Source organism: Rattus norvegicus, chromosome 6 (assembly GCF_021556685.1).
Source record: "Rattus norvegicus strain SHRSP/BbbUtx chromosome 6, alternate assembly SHRSP_T2T, whole genome shotgun sequence".
Lineage (NCBI taxonomy): Eukaryota > Metazoa > Chordata > Mammalia > Rodentia > Muridae > Rattus > Rattus norvegicus.
This window is the reverse complement of record NC_141539.1, coordinates 103665118-103684602: the sequence shown is the minus strand read 5'-3', so window position 1 is coordinate 103684602 and position 19485 is coordinate 103665118. Positions and strand designations below refer to the sequence as shown.

Sequence of the window (19485 nt, the reverse complement as noted above, 5' to 3'; positions counted from 1 at the left end):
TTATAGGACATGGAGAAATCAAGCTAGAATTGAGCTGGAAGTTTTGTCTCTGCTTACTGTCTTCCACAGTGCTGGAGATACTATACAGTACAGGTGGTAGAGAAAAGTGATCAACAGTCTTACTTAGTTGTGCAACCTTCACACTACTGCATGTATGTTAAAGTGGAAGTCAAAACATATCCACTTGTGCTACAGTAACATGTCTGTTAAGGAGGCAACCAAACTTTCTGATTAGATATGAAGCCTGCGCCATAGGTGAAAATTCATGCCTGGTACTGCAGACCTGGTTAAAAGCCTATGCCTTTGAAGTCTTAGGGAGGAACTCCCCCGTCCCCGAAGATTAGTGTTGCTGTCAGCTTTAATAGACAGGCTTCCTTTCACAGATGGTGGCAGTTACTGCAGAGATCCCAGCTGGTCAAAGTATCAATGATATAGCCATTGTACTCATGAACCCACAACACTTATGATTATTTATACAAGAATTACACAAAATTGGCCTCATCAACACGTTGTGACAGTGGGGTCTTAGAAAGCTCTATAACACTCAGAAGCTCTATTAGCAGTTAATGGTTGCTCAGGAGGAAAAGTCATTTTCTTTGGTGGTATGGCCACTGGTAAGTTGCCCATATTTCTGGAAATGACCCCTCATTGATGCTCTACTAAAAAAAAAAACCTAATTAATTTAATGGCTGACCCACCCTGCAAAAGACATATAGAAGACAGATTAGTTTGAAAAAAAAAAAAAGATCAGTGAAAGTGAGAAGGGATAAGAGAGTGTAATGGCGATGAATATAATTAAGTTACGTATACAAGTGCAAGTTATCATAATGAAACATATTATTACAGAAAATATGATAATATAAAAGAATCCAGACAGAAAATACCATGAACATGATTTAAAATGTATAAAATATTCAGAAGAGAGACTGAAATTCCTAGAGATATGGAGACTTTTTGGGGCTGATGGCAGGGAGAACAGTGAAAAGAAACTGCTTAAAGGATATTAGTTACCCTTTTAGGTGATGAAAACATTTTTAAACTAGAAAGCAATGACTGCACTACCGAATACCTTCTACGAAGCCACAATTACTCTTATACCTAAACCACACAAAGACACAACAAAGAAAGAGAACTTCAGACCAATTTCCCTTATGAATATCGATGCAAAAATACTCAACAAAATTCTGGCAAACCGAATCCAAGAGCACATCAAAACAATCATCCACCATGACCAAGTAGGCTTCATCCCAGGCATGCAGGGATGGTTTAATATACGGAAAACCATCAACGTGATCCATTATATAAACAAACTGAAAGAACAAAACCACATGATCATTTCATTAGACGCTGAGAAAGCATTTGACAAAATTCAACACCCCTTCATGATAAAAGTCCTGGAGAGAATAGGAATTCAAGGCCCATACCTGAACATAGTAAAAGCCATATACAGCAAACCAGTTGCTAACATTAAACTAAATGGAGAGAAACTCGAAACAATCCCACTAAAATCAGGGATAGACAAGGCTGCCCACTCTCTCCCTACTTATTCAATATAGTTCTTGAAGTTCTAGCCAGAGCAATCAGACAACAAAAGGAGGTCAAGGGGATACAGATCGGAAAAGAAGAAGTCAAAATATCACTGTTTGCAGATGATATGATAGTGTATTTAAGTGATCCCAAAAGTTCCACCAGAGAACTACTAAAGCTGATAAACAACTTCAGCAAAGTGGCTGGGTATAAAATTAACTCAAATAAATCAGTAGCCTTCCTCTACACAAAAGAGAAACAAGCCGAGAAAGAAATTAGGGAAACGACACCCTTGATAATAGACCCAAATAATATAAAGTACCTCGGTGTGACTTTAACCAAGCAAGTAAAAGATCTGTACAATAAGAACTACAAGACACTGAAGAAGGAAATTGAAGAAGACCTCAGAAGATGGAAAGATCTCCCATGCTCATGGATTGGCAGGATTAATATAGTAAAAATGGCCATTTTACCAAAAGCAATCTACAGATTCAATGCAATCCCCATCAAAATACCAATCCAATTCTTCAAAGAGTTAGACAGAACAATTTGCAAATTCATCTGGAATAACAAAAAACCCAGGATAGCTAAAGCTATCCTCAACAATAAAAGGACTTCAGGGGGAATCACTATCCCTGAACTCAAGCAGTATTACAGAGCAATAGTGATAAAAACTGCATGGTATTGGTACAGAGACAGACAGATAGACCAATGGAATAGAATTGAAGACCCAGAAATGAACCCACACACCTATGGTCACTTGATTTTTGACAAAGGAGCCAAAACCATCAAATGGAAAAAAGATAGCATTTTCAGCAAATGGTGCTGGTTCAACTGGAGGTCAACATGTAGAAGAATGCAGATCGATCCATGCTTATCACCCTGTACAAAGCTTAAGTCCAAGTGGATCAAGGACCTCCACATCAAACCAGACACACTCAAACTAATAGAAGAAAAACTAGGGAAGCATCTGGAACACATGGGCACTGGAAAAAATTTCCTAAACAAAACACCAATGGCTTACGCTCTAAGATCAAGAATCGACAAATGGGATCTCATAAAACTACAAAGCTTCTGTAAGGCAAAGGACACGGTGGTTAGGACAAAACGGCAACCAACAGATTGGGAAAAGATCTTTACCAATCCTACAACAGATAGAGGCCTTCTATCCAAAATATACAAAGAACTCAAGAAGTTAGACCGCAGGGAAACAAATAACCCTATTAAAAAATGGGGTTCAGAGCTAAACAAAGGATTCACAGCTGAGGAATGCGGAATGGCTGAGAAACACCTAAAGAAATGTTCAACATCTTTAGTCATAAGGGAAATGCAAATCAAAACAACCCTGAGATTTCACCTCACACCAGTGAGAATGGCTAAGATCAAAAACTCAGGGGACAACAGATGCTGGCGAGGATGTGGAGGAAGAGGAACACTCCTCCATTGTTGGTGGGATTGCAAACTGGTACAACCATTCTGGAAATCAGTCTGGAGAATCCTCAGAAAATTGGACATTGAACTGCCTGAGGATCCAGCTATACCTCTCTTGGGCATATACCCAAAAGATGCCCCAACATATAAAAAAGACACGTGCTCCACTATGTTCATTGCAGCCTTATTTATAATAGCCAGAAGCTGGAAAGAACCCAGATGCTCTTCAACAGAGGAATGGATACAGAAAATGTGGTACATCTACACAATGGAATATTACTCAGCTATCAAAAACGACTTTATGACATTCGTAGGCAAATGGTTGGAACTGGAAAACATCATCCTGAGTGAGCTAACCCAATCACAGAAAGACATACATGGTATGCACTCATTGATAAGTGGCTATTAGCCCAAATGCTTGAATTACCCTAGATGCCTAGAGCAAATGAAACTCAAGACGGATGATCAAAATGTGAATGCTTCACTCCTTCTTTAAAAGGGGAACAAGAATACCCTTGGCAGGGAAGAGAGAGGCAAAGATTAAAACAGAGACTGAAGGAACACCCATTCAGAGTCTGCCCCACATGTGGCCCATACATATATAGCCACCCAATTAGACAAGATGGATGAAGCAAAGAAGTGCAGACCAACAGGAGCCGGATGTAGATCGCTCCTAAGAGACACAGCCAGAATACAGCAAATACAGAGGCGAATGCCAGCAGCAAACCACTGAACTGAGAATAGGACCCCCGTTGAAGGAATCAGAGAAAGAACTGGAAGAGCTTGAAGGGTCTCGAGACTCCATATGTACAACAATGCCAAGCAACCAGAGCTTCCAGGGACTAAGCCCCTACCCAAAGACTATACATGGACTGACCCTGGACTCTGACCTCATAGGTAGCAATGCATATCCTAGTAAGAGCACCAGTGGAAGGGGAAGCCCTGGGTCCTGCTAAGACTGAACCCCCAGTGAACTAGACTGGTGGGGGGAGGGCGGCAATGGGGGGAGGGTTGGGAGGGGAACACCCATAAGGAAGGGGAGGGGGGAGGGGGATGTTTGCCCGGATACCGGGAAAGGGAATAACACTTGAAATGTATATAAGAAATACTCAAGTTAATAAAAAAAATATAAAAAAAAAAGAAAACAATGACTGCTGAGTAATTTTGTAAGTTAAAGTGGGAAAGAGCCATGAACTCACTGGCATAGGGGGAAATTTCCTGAATAGAGTTGCAATGGCTCACACTCTAAGATCAAGAACTGATAAATGGGACCTTGTGAAATTGGAACGCTTCTGTAAGGCAAAGGGCATACTCAATAGAACAAATTGGCAACCTACAGATTAGGAAAAAAATCTTCACTAACCACACATCAGGTAGGAGGCTAATATCCAAAATATATAAAGAACACAAGAAGCTAACCACCAAAAAACAACCCAATCAAAAACTGGGGTATAGAACTAAACTGAAAATTCACAACAGAGGAATCTTTTTTTTCCCCATCTTTATAACATTGTGTATCTCTTATTTACATTTCCATTGTTATTCTCTTTCCCGGTTTGTGGGCCACATCCCCCTAACGCATCCCCCTCCTCTTCTCTATGGGTGTTCCCCTCCCCATCCTACCCCCATTACTGCCCTCCCCCCAACAATCACATTCACTGGGGGTTCAGTCTTGGCAGGACCAAGGGCTTCCCCTTCCACTGGTGCTCTTACTAGGCTATTCATTGCTACCTATGAGGTCAGAGTCCAGGGTCAGTCTATGTATAGTCTTTGGGTAGTGGCTTAGTCCCTGGAAGCTCTGGTTGGTTGGCATTGTTGTACATATGGGGTCTCAAGCCCCTTCAAGCTCTTCTAGTCCTTTCCCTGATTTCTTCAATGGTGGTCCCATTCTCAGTTCAGTGGTTTGCTGCTGGCATTCACATAGGTATTTGCTGTATTCTGGCTGTGTCTCTCAGAAGAGATCTACATCTAGTTCCTGTTGGTCTGCAATCCTTTGCTTCATCCATCTTACCATAGTTTGGTGGCTGTATATGTATGGGCCACATGTGGGGCAGGCTCTGAATGGGTGTTCCTTCTGCCTCTGTTCTAAACTTTGCCTCCCTATTTCCTGCCAATGGTATTCTTGTTCCCCTTTTAAAGAAGGAGTGAAGAATTCGCATTTTGGTCATCCTTCTTGAGTTTTACCTGTTCTGGGCATCTAGGGTAATTCGATCATTTGGGCTAATAGTCACTTATCAATGAGTACATACCATGTGTGTTTTTCTGTGATTGGGTTACCTCACTCAGGATGATATTTTCCACTTCCATCCATTTGCCTATGAATTTCACAAAGTCATTGTTTTTGATAGCTGAGTAATATTTCATTGTGTAGATGTACCACATTTTCTGTATCCATTTCTCTGTTGAAGGGCATCTGGGTTCTTTCCAGCTTCTGGCTATTATAAATAAGGCTGCCAAGATCTCCCATGCTCATGGATTGGCAGGACTAATATAGTAAAAATGGCCATTTTACCAAAAGCGATCTACAGATTCAATGCAATCCCCATCAAAATACCAATCTACTTCTTCAGAGAGTTAGACAGAACAATTTGCAAATTCATCTGGAATAACAAAAAACCCAGGATAGCTAAAACTATCCTCAACAATAAAAGGACTTCTGGGGGAATCAGCATCCCTGAACTCAAGCAGTATTCCAGAGCAATAGTGATAAAAACTGCATGGTATTGGTACAGAAACGGGCAGATAGACCAGTGAAATAGAATTGAGGACCCAGAAATGAACCCACACACCTATGGTCACTTGATTTTTGACAAAGGAGCCAAACCATCAAATGGAAAAAAGATAGCATTTTCAGCAAATGGTGCTGGTTCAACTGGAGGTCAACATGTAGAAGAATGCAGATCGATCCATGCTTATCACCCTGTACAAAGCTTAAGTCCAAGTGGATCAAGGACCTCCACATCAAACCAGATACACTCAAACTAATACAAGAAAAAGTAGGGAAGCATCTTGAACACATGGGCACTGGAGAAAATTTCCTGAACAAAACACCAATGGCTTATGCTCTAAGATCAAGAATCGACAAATGGGATCTCATAAAACTACAAAGCTTCTGTAAGGCAAAGGACACTGTTATTAGGACAAAACGGCAACCAACAGATTGGGAAAAGATCTTTACCAATCCTACAACATATAGAGGCCTTATATCCAAAATATACAAAGAACTCAAGAAGTTAGACTGCAGGGAGACAATAACCCTATTAAAAATGGGGTTCAGAGTTAAACAAAGAATTCACAGCTGAGGAATGCCGAATGGCTGAGAAACACCTAAAGAAATGTTCAACACCTTTAGTCATAAGGGAAATGCAAATCAAAACAACCCTGAGATTTCACCTCACACCAGTGAGAATGGCTAAGATCAAAAACTCAGGTGACAGCAGATGCTGGCGAGGATGCGGAGAAAGAGGAACACTCCTCCATTGTTGGTGGGATTGCAGACTGGTACAACCATTCTGGAAATCAGTCTGGAGGTTCCTCAGAAAATTGGACATTGAACTGCCTGAGGACCCAGCTATACCTCTCTTGGGCATATACCCAAATGATGCCCCAACATATAACAAAGACACAACAGAGGAATGTTGAATGGCTGAGGAATGTTCAAAGTCCTTTGTGTTCAGGGAAATGCAAATTAAAACATTCCTGAGATTCTACCTTACATCAGTCAGAATGGCTAAGATCAAAACTTGAGGTAACAATGCATGTTGGTGAGGATGTGGAGAAAGAGGAACACTCCTCCGTTTGCTAATGGGATTGCACACTGGTACAACCACACTGGAAGTCAATTTGAAGGTTCCTCAGAAAATTGGAAGTAGATCTACCTAAAGATTCAGAAATATCACTCTGGGGAATATACCCAAAACATGCCCCACAATGCCTCAGGAGTATGTGTTCCATGTTCCTAGTAACCTTATTTGTGATCGCCACAAACTGGAAACAACCCAGATGTCTCACAACAGAAGAATGGACAGAAGAATAAAATGTGGTTCATTTACACGATGGAATACTACTCAGCTATTAAGAATGAGGACATCCTGAGTTTTGCAGGCAAATGGATGGAACTAGAAAATAACATCCTGATGAGGTAACTCGGATCCAAAAGGACATGCATGGTGTGTTCTATAAGTGGTTATTAGAAAAAAAAAAGTACAGAATACCCAAGATAGAGTCCACAGAACTCAAAAACGGTCAACAAGCTGAAGGGCCCAAGTGAGGATGCCTCAGTGTCACTTGGGAGGAGAAGAGAGCAACTATGAGGGGGAAGGGAGGGACCTGGGAGGAAAAGAGGACAGAGTTGGGGTGGTAGAAGAGGGGAACATGATCTGGTATTGGGTGGGAGAAAAGGACTAAGGTCCTGAAGGCCAGCAGAAAGAATAGAAACAGGTAGCCTTGGGAGGTAGGAGGTTGGGAGGACCTTCCAGATGTACTAGAGACCTAAGAGATGAGAGAATTTCAGGACTAAAAGGGGAGAACCCTAGATGAAATGCTCTAAAATGGGGACAGGAAATTTGTAGAGCCACCTCCAGCAGAAAGATAGGGTACCATGTGAGGGATGGGGTTGCTATCTCACAGCCAAAACTCTGATCCATAATTGTTCCTGTCTGAAAGAACTGCAAGGATGGAAATGGAGAAGAACCCGAGGAAAAGACGGACCAATGACAGGCCCAAAGGGGGACTCCAGCTCAAGAAGAGGCCCCAAGGCATGACACCATAACTGAGGGTATGGTGTGCTCACAAAAAGGGACCTATCATGACTGCCCTCCAAAAGACACAATAAGCAGCTGAAAGAGTCAGATGCAGATACGTGTACCCAACCAATGGACAGAAGAGAAGCTTCTGACCCCTGTGGTTGAATTAGGGAAAAGCTAGAAGAAGGAAGAGGGTGGCACTGTAGGAGGGCCAGCAGTCTCAATTAACCTAGATCCCGGAGATCTCTCAGACACTGGATCACCAACCAGGAAGCATATACCAGTTGATAGGAGGACCCCCCAACAAATATATAGCAGAGGACTACTGGGTTTGGGTTCAGTCAAAGATGTGCCTAACCCTGGAGAGACTGGAGGACCCTAGGAGTTTAGAGGAGACATGGGGCAGGCAGAGGAGGTACGAGATGTGGAGCGGTTGGAGGTTGGACCGGGAGGGGAATAAAATCTGGAGTGTAAAAATAAATAGATTAAAACTGATCCCATCTCACAGTACCCTGCTCCTAAATCCTATGGGGGAGTGAGCTGGCCCCTCAGAAGTGCAGACACTCCTGAGAAATCAGAGGATATTACCCTTTGCCCACATTCCTGACCCTAGAGGGAATTGCCTAGTGCCATCTGTGCCCCCTGGGCTCAGGGGCCTAGAAGCAGTCAGGGACAGGACCCTTCTGATTCCTGTTGAGCTGAGAGCTGAAAGACAGTCTCCAGGAGCACCTACATACATTAGAGCAGAGCAGTCTGTCCCCAGAAGTGGCTGAAAGAAGACAGGAAAACAGTTGTACAGCAGTGCTGACACAGAGGCCTACAGTAGGGTCAAGTCACTGTCAGAAACAGCAAGACAAGCTAATACTGGAGACAACCTGATGGCGAGAGGCAAGCACAGGAAGCTAAGCAACAGAAACCAAGACTACATGGCATCATAAGAGGCCAGTTCTCCCACCAAAGCAAATAGTGGATATCTAAACACACCAGAAAAGCAAGATCTAGATTTAAAATCACATTTTAAATGATGATAATGGACTTTAAGAAGGACATAAATAACTCCCTTAAAGAAATAGAGAAAAACACAAGGAAACAAGCAGAAGCCCTTAAAGAGGAAACACAAAAATCCCTGAAAGAATTACAGGAAAACACAAACAAACAGGTAAAGGAATTAAACAAAACTGTCCAGGATTTAAAAATGGAAATAGAAACAATAAAGAAAGCACAAAGGGAGACAACCCTGGAGATAGAAAACCTAGGGAAGAGGTCAGGAGTCATAGATGCAAGCATCACCAACAGAATACAAGAGATAGAAGAGAGAATCTCAGGGGCAGAAGGTACCATAGAAAACACAAAAAACTCCTAACCCAAAACATCTGGGAAATCCAGGACACGATGAGAAGATCAAACCTAAGGATTATAGTTATAGAAGAGAGTGATGATTCCCAACTTAAAGGGCCAGAAAAATCTTCGACAAAATTATAGAAGAAAACTTCCCTAACCTAAAGAAAGAGATGCCCATAAACATACGAGAAGCCTACAGAACTCCAAATAGATTGGACCAGGAGAGAAATTCCTCCCGTCATATAATAAAATACCAAATGCACAAAACAAAGAAAGAATATTAAAAGCAGTAAGGGGAAAAGGTCAAGTAACATATAAAGGCAGACCTATCAGAATCACACCAGACTTTTCGCCAGAAACTATGAAAGCCAGAAGATCCTGGACAGATGTCATACAGACCCTAAGAGAACACAAATGCCAGCCCAGGTTTCTGTATCCTGCAAAACTCTCAATTAACATAGATGGAGAAACCAAGATATTCCATGACAAAACCAAATTTACACAATACCTTTCTACAAATATAGCCTTACAAAGGATAATAGATGGAAAACTCCAACATAAGGAGGGAAACTACTCCATAGAAAAAGCAAGAAAGTAATCTCCTTGAAACAAAACCAAAGAGAGACACACAAACATAATTCCACCTCTAACAATGAAAATAACAGGAAGCGACAATCACTATTCCTTAATATCTCTCAACATCAATGGACTACATTCCCCCAATAAAAAGACATAGACTAACAGACTGGATAGGTAAAGAGGACCCAGCATTTTGCTACATACAGGAAACACACCTCAGAGACAAAAGAGACACTACCTCAGAGTAAAAGGCTGGAAAACAACTTTCCAAGCAAATGGTCCCAAGAAACAAGCTGGAGTAATCATTTTAATATTGAATAAAATCAACTTTCAACCAAAAGCCATCAAAAAAGATAAAGAAGGACACTTGGGATCCATCTGAAGGGGAGGCTCCGAGGCCTGACACTTACTGATGCTGTGGTGAGCTTGCAGACAGGAGCCTAGCATGGCTGCCCTCTGAGAGGCCCAACGACTAAGACAGAAGCAGATACATACACCCAACCATTGGACTGAACATGGAACCCTGTGGTTGAATTAGGGAAAGGCTGGAAGAAGCTGAGGAGTAGGGAGACCCAATAAGAGAAGACCAGCAGTCTCAACTAACCCAACCCCTGAGATCTCTCAGGCACTGAGCCACCAACCAGGCAGTGTACAAGAACTGGTCTGAGGCCCTTAACATATATACAGCAGAGGACTGCCTAGTCTGGCCTCAGTGGGAGATGTGCCTAGCCCTTGAGAGACTTGAGGCCCCAGGGAGTAGGGAGGCCTGGTGGTGGAGGCTTGGGGGTAGCATCCTTTGGAGACAGGTGGGGGGAGAAATGGGATGAGGAACTCTGGGAGAGTAGATCAGAAAGGGGGAAATGACTGGACTGTAAAAACCACCACCACCACCACCACCACCACCACCACCACCACCACCACCACCACCACCACCACCACCACCACCACCTCCACCAAAACAAGATAGTACAACAGTTCCTCAATTTTGTTTTCTTGCTGAGTCCATTTCAGGTTTAATTAGAATTTAATCTCCTTGATAGACAATCCCATGAAAAATTAACTACCTATATTCTAGGAACCGAAGGTCAGGATGTCCTAGCTAACTTCTCTTACCTTTGATAAACTACCTGTTTGTATGGAGCTCGCTCCAGCTAACTTAGCTTCTGTTAAACAGGCTAACTTCAAACTGCTTACTTCTGTGAATTCCCCCTGCAGCTACCTAGGGAGATGCCAGGAAAATGTTTTTGCCTTTAAAAACCCCATCTTCTGGACACTTGGGGCCATACTTATTTCCCCCAAAACACTTTGGTGTGGTCCCAGATAGCTGAAATAAAGACTCTCAATTGACTATAAACTATGTCTGAGTGGTCAACTCTGGTGGTTGTAACATTTGTAAATTAAGTTTTTCCTGATTACCAAACACAACTTATATGCTATCTGTAACTGTAAATTAAGTCTCCTTCCTGTTTACCAAACATAAACATAGCTGTGAATTAAAGTTAACTCTTCTACTCTGGGTCCATTATTAAGTACCACATATTGTACCCCTAAAATAGGATGCTTTGTCAAAGGCAAAATCTATCCAGATAGCAACAGTTACTGAGTGCACTACAGTTTGTCAGTAAGGCCAGCCATTTAATTTAATTTAATAAATGCATTGACATTATGCTTTGGGATTAGCCCATGATCTTAGAATGCTTTAGAAATAAGTTTTCGAATTTTACATATATGCAAAAAAATCATCCAATCAAGAGCAGTTTGAGTGCTCTGTTGCTCCTGAATGAAATGGACATTATTACAAAAGGTACCCAACAAAAGAAGGTATTAAGGAGGCTATAGTAAATACCAGATAGGCAGCACTCACTAAAATTACCATATCCTAATACACTATTTTCTTTAAGAGCAGTTCACAGTTGTCACAGAATGCCACTGATTTACTCCAGAAATGGAAAAGGTATACCAGGAGAAATGTGGATATAATTTGTATCATTGGCTATTTAATACCACTGACCAACATCAAATGACTGTTGTAAGACTTTTATCAAGATTTATTCATCATTATTTGTTTCATTTGAATGTCTCTGTATCTTCTACGATCCACATTAAAATTTAATCACCAATGTACTGGTAATAACAAAGTGGGCATTTTGGGAGGTAAATAGGCCATTGAGTGATCAAACTCAAGATATACAGAATTAATGCTAAGTGTGTGAGGTGAGCTCTGCTACATGAGGTTACAGCAAAAGTAGTGTTCATAATGGTTTATAGGAAGAGACTAGATACTCACTAGATACCAAATCTACCCACAATTTCATCTTGGAATTTTCCATTTCTCAAAATGCAATAAATAAATTATTCCTTTTTATAAATTATACAGTATATGGTTGTTGGATTTTTAGGAAGAAAGGTGGGAGGAGGTTTGGTTGGAGAGAGGTTCTGAGGCAAGTTGTCTTTCAGGAGTTTTATTGACACCTAAGACAGATAAGTTGGCATAGTGGGATAGGAGTCCCAGTAAAAGAGGCTTCAGGCTTGTCGACAGAGTTCAATGTCTACTTTTAGTGCTTTCTAGGGGAGAGAGTAGATCCTATACCATGATACAGCAGGCTTAAGTAGTGCTATGTGTTATATGTGAGTGGGATAGAGGGTGGCCAGAGGAGGGGACAGGAGGGTCACAACAGGAGGCTTGTTAGCTCTCTCAGTAATCCATAGAGCAGAGAGTGAGACTGTCCTATGTATCCGTGTTCTAATAGGCATTTTACTATAGCATAACAAATGGATTAAGAATGCTGCTGTGTCAGATTATGTCAAGTTTGACGCAAGCTAGAGTCATCTGAGAATATTGAAAAAACGCCATCAGATCGGGATGTAGGCAAACCTATGGAAACATTTTCTTGATTTATGATTAATGAGGGGTATTCAAGAAGGATTAGTTACCCACTAGAGAAACTCAGAGGAGTCACTGAATCCTAACAAACAGTAGATGCTTACACAATGGTAGGCGGTACATGGAAGGAGAAAGATATAAAACGAATAGAGGCAGTGTTGAGTACTGAGAGAATGAGTAGCCATTAATAGCTTCTATATGACTGCAATATGATACTACATGGTAAATAAGATTAGGGTGATAAGAACTGTCTAAATAAGGAATGGGAATATTGTAGTTATGTTCAGAGAAACAGGTCATCAAGATGGCTCATGGGTAAAAGTATTGGGGCCAAGAATGATGACCTGAGCCTGATCTTTGGTCTGACATAATGGAACAAGGTACTGACTTCTGTGAATTGTCTTTTGGCATACACACCTGTGCCATGGGCATTTATGTTCATACACAGACAACACACATAAAACTCCCCCAACAATGCATAATGAAAAAAATGGGAAAGAAGAGTATGCACAACCTTGGTGAGGTCATGGGTACTGTTAGGAGTTATCAGCACGGTATTAACATGAAAGAACATAAACTTACAGAAATCACAAATTCATGTAGTTATGATGTTGGTTGGGCTCCATATGGACCTAAAGAGCTGAAAAGCCCATCTAAATAACTATTTTATCCAAAGAACAATAAAGAATACTGGGTACTATGATGTCTATCCAAACTGTTTATTAAGTAACATAAAAGTCTCTGGTAGATAGGGAAATAAAGTTCAAGCAAATTTGTCCTCAAAAAGCAACCTTTTTGTTTCTAAGCATAATAATTATTCCCAATGACCTATAATTTAAGAACTAAAATTTTGTAGAAATTATGCACTTTTCATTGTAAAATGTAATCTATCTATCTTGCTTTATTTTAGTGAACAGTTAATTATCACGCCTGACCCAGAGGTTTCTCAAAATTAGGTCTTAATGTTTATAAGCCTTTTAATCTCACAACATAAAAGTCTCTCTCAAAGTCAAATATTATGGAGAGTTATGAAGCTATGAAATCTACACATGTCTGCTTGAATTTATTCATTTATTGTACAGTGCTGGAGATTGAACTCAGGTCCTCATGAGTACTAGGGGAACATTATACCATTAAGCTACAATTCAGTCCTAAATTTATTTACCTTTGAATAGTATTCTCTAAAGATCACAATCAAACAAATACTCAAGGATTTAGAGCAAAGTAAGTAGTTTAATAACAGAAAGATAGAAAATGTTTACACACACACACCCACACACACACACCCACACACACACACCCACACACACTAATTTATCTGAAGTTCTCAAATATCTCCTACCCCCTTCTGTCAAATTCTATACCCTAGGATGATTTTTAACTCTTAATTTTTCTGCTTCAGTTTTTCTAGTACTCTCATATCCTGTGAACAACTGTGACTTTGTGTATGTGGGGTGGTATATATGTGTGTGGTGGTGTGTACATCCATTGTGTGCAAAGAGGCCAGTGACAGTTTTTGGTGTCTTGCTTTAATAGCGTAGTGCTTGTCATCACTCCTTGACCCTTCCTAGCTAGTCTGGGTCACTCTTTTTTCTTCTTTGATTAACATGTTGTTGAATATCTGAATTCAGTCTTCAGGATTACACACTAAGACCTCTTACCCACTGAGGTATCTTTTCAGCCCTCCAGGTACACTTGGATTGTTAAATAATACTTATTACATTCTACTGGAATATAAGCCATCTTATTTACCAAAATTCCCATTAGCGTGTGTGCTTTCCCTGTACATCTACTGAAAATTATTAGGAGGAAGACTGGATGATGATGTCATTAAATTATTAAGAGACAAAAAGGAAAATACAAGTGTCATCTATACAGCATTTTTCTCTGGATGACACCACAGCTTTAATGGGAAATTGTTCAATAGAATTTCACTTTAAGCATAGTAGAATAACAAAACCTATTTATAGTTTCTTTCTTTTCTTTGTTTTGTTTTTATTTTTGTTTCTTTTGAGACAGTTTTTTTCCCCATGTAGCCTTGGCTGTCCTGGAACATACTCTCTAGACAAGGGTGGCCTGGAGCTCTCACAGAAATTCACCCGATTCTGTTTCCTGAATGTTGGGATTAAAAGTGTCCACCACCTACCGCCTGGCCTTATAGTTTAATTTTTATAAAACAAACAACAAACATACAAAGCTCAGGGACTTTCTACTGAATATTGTTGTAGTCCAACTAAAAGAAAGTAGTAAAGATTTCTCATTCTTGGACCAGGGAACAATGTTCTGTAACATTTTGTATGTGAAAATAAAAAGCTTTTCAAATTCATATTTATAAATTATTACCCAACTATCTTCAAGCCCTTTTTGAGACATGGTCATAGCATGCATCACAGACTGGCATCTTAGGGCCTTCTTGCTTTATCCTCAAGTGCTAGGACTATAATCATGCATGCTTTGCAGGCTTTTTTGTTTCTCAGTCTCTCTGTCTTCTGCTTTCACGAATTTATATTAGGATTATTTTCATGTAGTCTGCTTTTAAATATTTTTGTTAATGAGATTATTAAAAGGGGCAGGCCCTCACCTTAGTGTCACAGAGGCAATCATCTTAATTTGAATGCATCAAATTCCATTCAGCTTTAAAAATTTAGATTCAAGGAAACATTTATTTATATTGATATTAAGAAAAAATTCAGATGGGGAACTTTATAAAATACATATTTTTATATAAATTTTCATCATTGCTTATTGTTATTTTTTCATTAAAATGCCATTCTTTATCTCTGTATTCAGTTGAGGCACAATTTATGTATCTTGGAAGCCTACCTGAAATCATGACTACTTACTGGCTCTTAGAATGTTCTCCTTGCTGCTGCACCTGGACTGGACCTGCAGAGAGAGCACAAACTCAGTAATTTAGGGCTTATAACATGGACAGCCAGATAAGTATGCTTAATGGGCAAGCTCCTGAGGTCTAGGAGAAAAGGTTTTCATTTATCTTGGCTATCACAAGTTAGCAAAAGTCCATTATGTTTTCCAGATATATTTAACTCATTTTCATTTATCAAAGATTGAGTTCCAGAAAAATATTTCAGGTACAATATTATAAACAATGGAAAAGATAAGACCCAAACCAATTTTATGAATTTGAGAACAGCCCAGGTGGCCCTCCATATCTGTGGGTTTCATAGCTGCAGATTCAATACACTGTGGATTAGAAAAGAAGAGGAAAAGAAAAAAGGAGGAAGAGAGGAAGAAAACCAATAACACAAAACACCAGCACTACCGCCTGTATCTGTCCTGTACATGTGATCTTTATTCCCTTGTTTTTATTCCTTATGGAATACAATATAACAATTATTTACATAGCATTCATATTGTATTAAATTATAAAGTAGAGATGAGGGTTGCAGATGTGGTTCAATGGCAGAGCACTTGCCTACTAAACTAGAAACTATGATATAAAGTATATGAGTGGATTTACTTAGGTTGTAAGTAATGTATGCCAATGTATTTACATGAAACTTGAATATTTGTGATTTGGGCACCTAAAGAGGACTTGCAATGAAATGAAGTTGGTATGGATATTGAAGGATGGTAATATAATGGAATAATTCGACACGACATATTCAGTTATGAATATTTATCTATAATCTTAAGGTATTCTGCATATGTTTTGACTAGAATAATAATGAAATCTAAGTAAAGTTAAAATCAAGTATTTTATTGTAGTGATTTTTACTATGTGTTAATAAGGGGCATAGAAAAATTCTTATTTGTAACATTTACCTTTGTCATTACTTTTGTAATAACTGTTATTATAACAATAATATTGGCTATGAAAGGTGTTTCTATTAGAAATGAGTTAAATTTAACTCCTCTATTTTTAGGTGTATATATAGTTTGTCAATTAGGAGGCCTTCATGCTCTGATTGAAAAATTTAGAGTGGAACATTTCTTTTGAAGTTTATCAAATGGCTGTATTCAATGGCCATGCTGAACGGTACCTGTTATAATTTTATATAAAACTTTATTCAGGGTCCACACCTCTTCCTCCCACTCCACAGCAGCTTGCCCCAGATGGATATATAGACAACAAAGAACTTTCTATAGCTTAACACAGTTTAATAATACATGAAAAAGTGTATGAAAGGGATGTTATAACTTAGGGTAGGTCATGGCTGTCCTTCCCTGAAAAAAAAAACAAAAACAAACAAACAAACAACCTGCTAATGAATGCCATGAGCAGACAAGGAAAAACAAAAACCAAAGCAAATAAGTTGAAACACACACACACACACACACACACACACACACACACACACACACACACACACGGAAAAACAAACAAGCAATTACAAATATAAGCTATTCTCTTTTGGCCCACATTGTTTTAGGAGTTTTAGGTATATAGTACAATGACACTCATCCAGAACGAGGAAACTGTTATTATGTTTTACTTATAAGTCTTATTAGAGAACACTTGTGGACCCAATGAGAAAGAAATTAGTGACTTAAATAAGATACAGAAGAAAGCATGATAAACAAAAGAAAAAGCAGAGAGAAACTGAAGAAGTAAATATGGAGGTTTAAAAAAAAAGGAAGCATGGGCTTACTGAAGAGGGACAGTATATAAATGGAGAATGCTCTACTATTTTGTCTGGAAAAGTCATATCAAAAAGGTAAGTGTAACTAATGAACTTTCTGTAAAATAAATAAGCAATTTGCATACCATGAAATGAAAACAAGTGTATCTCTACCTCTACAATCTTAACGGGGAAAGAAACACACACTAACAGAAATTAATAGACAAGCTTAATAGAGAAACTACATTTGAAAAAGTGACTCAAAGAACACAAGAGAATGCTAAAAGCATGGGAAGAAAATCTGGGAGAAAGAGGGAAAAGGAAGGGGGAAATGTTGAAAGACAAAAACAGCTCATAGAAGTCAAATGGAAGACAAGAAAGTCTTCAACAAGATGTGAGACAAGATGTGAAGGAGCCAAGCCCATCGCGCACAGCCATGTTTGCGAGTGGAAAGCAGCTCCTTCGGTCAGTAATAGTTACTCTTAAGTCGTAGCCTCTACTCCTCCAGAGTTCATCTTTAAGCCCTTCCAATCTAGAGTGGAGCTAGTGTATGGACAGAAACAAGAAATTTACAATGAACAGTGCAGTTCAGATGAGTAGTTCAAATCGTCTCACAAAATGTTCTAACAAATTTACACAATATCTATTATATACATTTAATAATGCATATAATGGAAATGTTAGTAAAGAACTCCCTGGTATTTTGTAATCAAAACAAAGCAAATGAAAACATCCCTCCTGCTCCTCTAAGAGGCTTAAAGATTAATACCCACCCCCCCACAATTGTTCATAATACAGAAAGAGCAATCCACAGTTTTTTTTTTTAATAGCTCAGTTTGGAATCACATATTTCAAACAGCTTTAGAGGAGAGATTCGGAGAATTAAAACAATTCAGTTCTCTGAAACAGGAGCCTTTATCAAAGTGTGCAAATTGCCAAAAGTATTGCAAATACTATTTCCCATTTATGCTACATTGGCTGTTGAACCAGATTTGAGAGAAATTATTTTTAAAACCAGTGATTATAAGACTTCTTTACTTAGAGCTTTTAAATCTGTATATCTAAAAAAAGCCGAGATAAGTAATTTTTAAAACTTTATATGTATGGATGTACATATCATATTTATAGTATGCATTTATTTTTTATAAAATCTAAATATAAAGGTTTTTACATAGCATAATATCATGGAATTTACTTTTAAAGGATAAGTTAAGAGTATCAAGTTTTATTTTATTTTATTTTGTTACTTGTTTTAAGCAGTGAGAAAAAGGTTACATAAAAAATTAAATAATCTGAGATTATGGGATTACATTAAATTTCTAAGGGAATAAAATGAAAGGTATACTATTAGAATCACCATTACTTTATTCTGTTGTGCCATGTTATTTACTGCAATTAATAACTGACTGATTTTATAGCACAAATGATTCTCCTTCCCACAGCAATCAGAATGAAAACAACACACTAACTGCATTTCATTGGAGTAAATGGAGGAAATAAAAAAAGAAATAAGACCACTGAAAACACAGGTATTCACTTACTAATCAAGATCACTCGAGACATCAAATAATTTATTTAGACATGTGTTTACAGCAAAATAGGATTTTTGCTTAAGATCACATAGCTTATTAAGAAATCTTAAGATATGACACAGAAACAAAGGAAGGACAACACACAATAAATGGTAAGGAGCAAAAATAAAAACGTCTTTTAAAAAGCTGAGAAAAGTTAAACAAGCAGCCACAATCGTTAGAGACAGATAAATTACTTACCTTAAGCTTAGGGCATAACAAGAATAGCACAGTGTTTAAAGTCATCTCTTCATTAGAGGAGGTACAATTGAAAGCCATGGGGTATAATAACGTGAATTGCTACACAGAAATGAAGATTCTTCCAGCCCAACATGAAAAGCTAACTCTTTTGGGAGAAAATTTTAACTTACGTTTAATGTAACATGAACAACTAAAGGTGTAAATGTCAAAACATATCAATACATACAAATCTCACACCAGAAAGGAAGAAACAGACAGCTCAATCACTACAGACACAGAAGTTAAGTATGATTATAATTTGTGATATATAAGGGAAGGCACATCACTCTAATGATGAAAGATGCATGCATAATGTATAACCATTCACTTATGTCCCAGACCCCAGCCCACTCATACAAAAAAAATTCCACTAAGAATACAGGGAAAGAATGTAGTGCCAAGCTGTTATGAAAAAAGCAGGACACACAGAAGCACAGCAGTGGTCATATGATTGGAGAGGTGTTCTTCCCTTAAACCATCCCATCACCATGCTCATTTTAAAGAAGCCAGGAAAAGATTCCCTTTCAATGCTGCAATAGCTACGAGCCCCCAGCTTGAAGCTAGAGTGTGGAATTTTGATCACC

The 19485-nt window shown here is 38.9% G+C and overlaps 1 protein-coding gene across 28 annotated transcripts in view; it reads right to left on the bottom strand.

Annotated features, from left to right (window-relative positions):
• The window catches only part of Gphn (gephyrin), a 532330-nt gene that overhangs the window by 165924 nt on the left and 346921 nt on the right, over positions 1-19485 (bottom strand). For 20 of the 28 annotated variants that reach the window (XM_087554602.1, XM_087554605.1, XM_087554603.1 and 17 more), the window contains one exon: positions 15351-15393. In XM_087554602.1, the coding sequence (XP_087410728.1) occupies positions 15351-15393 (43 nt within the window). Of the gene's footprint in view, positions 1-15350; positions 15394-17570; positions 17634-19485 lie in introns of all 28 variants that reach the window. The other 8 variants (XM_087554592.1, XM_087554595.1, XM_087554591.1 and 5 more) reach the window with 1 other exon arrangement.